Source organism: Gossypium hirsutum, chromosome A03 (genome assembly GCF_007990345.1).
Source record: "Gossypium hirsutum isolate 1008001.06 chromosome A03, Gossypium_hirsutum_v2.1, whole genome shotgun sequence".
Classification (NCBI taxonomy): domain Eukaryota; kingdom Viridiplantae; phylum Streptophyta; class Magnoliopsida; order Malvales; family Malvaceae; genus Gossypium; species Gossypium hirsutum.
In genome coordinates, this window is record NC_053426.1 from 9,048,451 (window position 1) to 9,054,005 (window position 5,555).

The 5,555-nt window shown below is 34.3% G+C and overlaps 1 protein-coding gene across 1 annotated transcript; it reads right to left on the bottom strand.

Moving 5' to 3' along the window:
• Window positions 1–815: 815 nt before the first annotated feature.
• Window positions 816–4,238, bottom strand: LOC107885978 (abscisic acid 8'-hydroxylase 2). The gene is made up of 8 exons (XM_016809757.2): window positions 3,686–4,238; window positions 3,267–3,585; window positions 3,022–3,171; window positions 2,678–2,932; window positions 2,500–2,589; window positions 2,231–2,416; window positions 1,636–1,754; window positions 816–1,178 (listed from the first exon to the last, which is right to left on the bottom strand). Exons 1-8 carry the CDS (start codon window positions 3,970–3,972, stop codon window positions 1,082–1,084), a joined length of 1,503 nt encoding a protein of 500 aa, XP_016665246.2. The 5' UTR covers window positions 3,973–4,238; the 3' UTR covers window positions 816–1,081.
• Window positions 4,239–5,555: the final 1,317 nt, after the last annotated feature.

The window sequence follows — 5,555 nt, forward strand, 5'->3', positions numbered from 1 at the left end:
GGGTTGTCAGCTACGCCTCATATTTGTTGCTATTTGCGTTGATTGTGGTGGACTCTATCCTGGCCCTCTTTAAGCTGCTTTTATCATTCTTCCTGTATATGAGATGAAAACCAAAATGAATGCTTAAACCAGCTATTGAGAGAAGGCTACCATGTCAAACACCTTGTAAGGATGGAACACTAATCAGCAAAACACACGACATATATTTGGTAATGGATTGGGTTTGGAGGTAGGTTTAAGCTATGAGCACTTCACCTTATGTTCCAAAACACTCTTTATACTTAATTCAGTTCAACCGAGAACTGCTTGCAAGGCAATCTCACATTGTACCATTGTACTGAGTTAAAGATTAATAGGACTTGACAGTTGGTTCTAATAATATCGTGGTATAACAATATCAGTCTCAATGGTACTGAGGGTATCAACCAAGTGCCTTTTGCTTGGGACAAAATTTGGTGTAGTGTTTTCACTAATGATTCATAGTTGAATGGAAATCAATATGAGGAACTTGTGATGTTGGAGATGAAGCAAGTAACTTGCTAAAGTTCATTAGTTCAATGCAGTTTGTGATGAAAATATCTTCCAAGCTAATAAGGCAGAATTGGAGCATGTGGAACACCCACCCTTACATGTTTGAATTTGATCCTTAAAAACGAATGAAATTTGATATTCCAGGTTTGAATTTCATTGGGTGTGAACTTTTTTGCAAATTTATTTCAATTAGTTAATTTGAGTTTATTAACCTAAATTAATTAATTTTAAATTTAATTATCTAATTTAATGCTTTTCATAAAAAGAAATTGCTTTCAAACACATTGAAGCAAATACATTTCCTTTTATTTTTTACTTTTTGTTTTTATACAGCAGATTTACTTTAACTTGAACAAACCAAGGACCAAAAAAAAAAAAAAACCCTACTCCTCAAGAAAGCTTTTGAACAATTACAAAAGATTCCCATAGACAAATTAAACAACCAAAATGAGAAAAAAGAAAAACTCAATAGGCTTTTTAGCCCCCCAAAAAAGTTAAATCTTCATTTGAGTCCAAATCCAGAAATGGTGTATTGTTGTGCTCATGGTGCCTATATATTTCTTGGGGTGACCCTTACAGGTAAGCCCTTTTTGGGCACTGGAAAGGGACCATACTGGATTCCATCCTCATCTCCCACAACTTGCCACCTGCAGCCAAACATTCAACCCCAAAAATCCCAATGAAAATGGCAGGTCAAAACTCATATTTAAACTGCAAAATTTATGACTACATTTCTTCAACTTCAAACTTGCCTTTCACTCAAAATACTGACTTACATATTTCAAGTTTTTTTTTTAATATGACTAAAAGAAACTAAATTAAACATTGGCTTAGAAATCTACCATCTTTAAAGATAAACCGGAAAATTTGAAGTTTAATAGTATTGGTACAAATTAGGACCACTTCCACAGCCCAAGGAACAATACTCCAAGAGGACCACTTTTTGTTTTTCATACACCAGTTAGTCAACAATGAGCAGACAAAACCACTTTAAAAACATAATCTTGTTTTGTACCAATCAACGTGGCTTTATGTTCTTCTTACGTTTTCAAAAACTAAATAATCATTATGTTCTGCAATTGGGAAACTAAAATACAAGTTTACCTGTATTTTGTGGTGAGATGGTGGAGGAGCACCAACATCTCAAGCTTGGCCAGTTCACTGCCTGGACAAGAGTGTACTCCATTCCCAAAGGGCATAAACGTGTTGGGTTTTGGCGGTACCTGCAATAACGCAAACGATAAGATCAAATATCGAACTTCTTGATGTATCCCTTAGCCTGTGAACCCGTAGGCGCAGAGGCACGTCAACGAGACTAAAACTGCAGTGTTACTAGCTACAAAATCAAGTCACGTGGTGTGATACTTTGCAAGATTTGATTGATGGTTTAGGTTAGAGGGAAGATTCACAGTAAACAAATGAAAAAGACAGCAGCATGAGATGAACCATTGATAACCTTATATTTCTGCTAAAACTGGATAGTGCCTGACCCACCACTTGGTCGGGGACTCCATTTATACTATTAAAAAATGCCAATGGTACCAAAACAAAACATATATATGATTCAAATATTCCCAATAACAAAAAGAAATAAAGTAAATCTGCTTAGATGTGTAAAATGGGGTCGAATCTAATCTAAAACAATAAAAGATTTAGCTTATTCCATGTCCTATAATTCGAATCGATTATAAAGGCTCACCTCGAATCTCGAAGGGTCAAATTTCTCGGGTTTAGGGAAGAAATCCGCGCAATGATGAATGGTTCTAAAGAGAGGAAGAACCTTCCAACCTTTGGGGATGTAATAGCCTTCAAACTCAACATCTTCCACTGCTTCCCTGAAGGTGAATGACAGAATACTTGCTGTTCTTAATGTCTCTTGAATCACCTGCAACACACTTTAATTAATATGTTTATATGCCACTGTAATTGCTAACATATGAAGAATAAAGTTGGTATGATTTAATGTACCCTGGTAGTCAATGGCATGTGCCTTGTATCATCCCACATAAGCCTGCGATTTGCTTCGATTATTTCTCGTCGAACACCTTCTTGTTCTCTCTGCAAACATATGATTTATAAATGAGAATGAAAAAGATTTGATTGATTTTCATTCAAAGGTGATGATCATAAAAAATAGTTTACTTACAGTGACAGCTTCTAGTAAATTTCCATTGTCATGCAAGTATTTTAACAGCCATGTTAGGACACTTGCAGTGGTATCATGAGCAGCAAAGATTACACCAATTACATTATCTGCAATCTGGGAATCACTGAGTTGATCAACCTTTTGGTTTTGGTCACCCAATAGAACACCCAGCAACCCTCCTCCACCACCTTGTTTCTCATTTTCTCTTCTTTCTTTTATCAATCTTCTCAGGGTCTCATTCAACAGCTTCCTAGCCTTTTCAAAAGTGAAACAATATGAACTTATTATTCGCTCAAACAAAATGGTCTAAGTGTGTCTATATATGTATGCGTATATGTAAGTACCTTCATTGCTTTATTGAAAGGAGTTCCTGGAAGATCTAAAGGCATGGAATTGTAACCCTTTTCAAGGCATTGATAGAGCTGCTTGATTCCGTTGATTTCCTTGTCTTGTTTATGGCCAAAGGCAGAAATCATTGCCACATCAAAAGCATACTAAAGAACAAAACACAAAAGAAAGAACCCTTGTTTAAGGTTATTGATGTATGTGCAGTGAAGGGTAAAAATGGTTAACAAAAACTGACACATACTCTCTTCATTTCTTGCAAGGTGTTAAGAGTGGTGTTTTCCCAAGCTGGTAGGAATTTAAGAACAATCTGCTCAATCTCAGAAACTGAACCTCGAATTGCAGAGGGTAAAAAAGAGGCCTGAACCAGCTTCTTCAGCCTTGAATGGTAAGGACCTTGATGGAAGAATATGGCCTCAGGCCCTATCATCTTCTCCTTGCTTGGTGGATAAGTTGGTTTGAAAAGATGAGCCTTTGTGACCAACACAATCTTAGCTGCATCAGGGCTTGAAATCATCACACAGGGGCATCCTAATATGTGGCTTTTGAATATATCTCCATACCTAAACAATCAAAAAAAAAAAAAAGGCAACAACCCAAATTTAGTTACAATTTGTAATATTACATCATTAGCTTTGACCTTTTTAGGTACAACTTGTATACCTTTTTTGGCGGTTGGCAAAGAAAGAATTGGGATTCTCTTTGTAAAGCTTGAGAGTTTCACCAATATAAGCCCAACCCATGGAACCAGGTGGCAGGGGTTTGTCCTTGGGGTGCCGCCATTGATGAACTGACAACAACAACAGCAGCATCACCACCACCAAAACCACCATCAAATAAAACAAAACAATTGGTGTAATGAGAAAGGGAAGGTGACAACCATAGAAAGCTGTGAAAGTTGGTAGAAAAGTGTGGGGTGGTAGTGGCAATGAGGGGAAAAGGAGTTGCATGGTGACAATTCAAGTGTAAGGGGGATTCAAAGAGAGAAATGGGGAACAGAGGGGTAAATTACTTTGAAGAATGGGATGAATGGAGGGATATATATAGCATTGAAAGGGGAAGGGGTTTTTTTTTTTTTTTGGGGGGGGGGGCTTGTTTGATGACAGGCGTCACCATGTTTTTGGGAACACCTTGCTTGAAGGTCTTTCATTTTTATTTTGGTTCTTTATTTTTTTTTTTCCTAGGTAGATCTTTCCTACCTTATACTGTATTTTTCTGGTCATTAATCATATGGCCCTCCACTTCTGTTTATTCTTTGAGTTTCTATTATTTTTTTAGTTAGGTTAAATTTGTTACTATGAATTTATAATTTTTTTATGTGGACGGGAAAGGGAAAGTTTTTTTTTTACAATATTAGAGGTAGAGATTAAAATTATATGGATTAAATCCGTGTTACCTATTTAATAAAAACTTTAATTATTACTCTATACAAATCAAAACAACGAAGAATAGATGTTTTATTTTGAGATTCAAGGTAAAGTATAGAATTAGTCACCTAGCGTGTTTCTATTTTGGCTACCAACCATAAAAAATTTCAATTTAGTTATTAAGTTTAAAATAAAAATGTTTTAGATAATTTCTATTTTGGTCATTTCTATTTTAGATCATTTATATTTTGATCACTCTTCGTTAAATGGTTAACTGAAGGAGTATATGGCATTTTTCTAACTAGTATAATAATTCATTTAGTCCTCAATACTTATACATCCTATCAATTTGATCTTAATTTTAAATAATTCAATAAATTTAACCATCCACATTTACAAATTCTATCAATTTGATCGTCAAATACATATAATTAAATATAATTATTATATTTAAACAGATATAATTACATCTTGATAAAATTATATGTAAAATTGTGATTTTGATAAACCAAAAACTCAGAACTCCCAAAACTCAGTAAATTTGTGATTTTTTATAAACTTCATTAATGATTATACTAATAGCATTCTCAATAGAAGAACCCAAATTTTTCTATGAAACCTAACAAATAATTAACAGCTAAAAATAAAAACAAAAAAGTTTCCTACAAGCCTTTTTCAAATAATCACCTTTTACATTCTTTTCAACTTAAAAATCATGTAATAATCTGCACCTATCTTTATGCATAAAATTTATTGTAAAATTTATCTTCGTCTAAGGAGAGAGGAAGCGTTGCAAACAAATAAATAGGATGTGAAGATTGGACTATATTCAATAACACTAAGCACAACTATAGGTGGTGGCTGATAAGGTGGAGAAATTAAGATCTGATTAACAATAAGGCTAAACAAAGAAATAAGTTAAGAGAATTTTAAAGAGAGCTTTGAGAGTTAAGATTCCTAAGTGTCAAAAGTTCTTTCACTAGTTGTGGAAAGCTCATATTTATAGTGTTTCAAGAATAGGAGTTACAAAGCTAGCAATTCATGAAAATAACTAGTATTTTTCAGTTACAAAGGCATTAATGGTTCTTCTTCTTTTTTTTTTATAAAAGGATCTTGTTAGTGATGCTGATAATAAGTAGTGAACAAGAAAGGAGAAGCATTCATCG

Excerpts from the sequence above, each read along its gene's own strand:
- LOC107885978 (XM_016809757.2), bottom strand. The coding sequence starts at position 3,972 with ATGCAACTCCTTTTCCCCTCATTGCCACTACCACCCCACACTTTTCTA. Across the intron at positions 3,586-3,685 it reads TTTGCCAACCGCCAAAAAAG|GTATGGAGATATATTCAAAA; the intron begins GTATACAAGTTG and ends TTGATTGTTTAG. Across the intron at positions 2,933-3,021 it reads CTTTCAATAAAGCAATGAAG|GCTAGGAAGCTGTTGAATGA; the intron begins GTACTTACATAT and ends ACTTTTGAAAAG.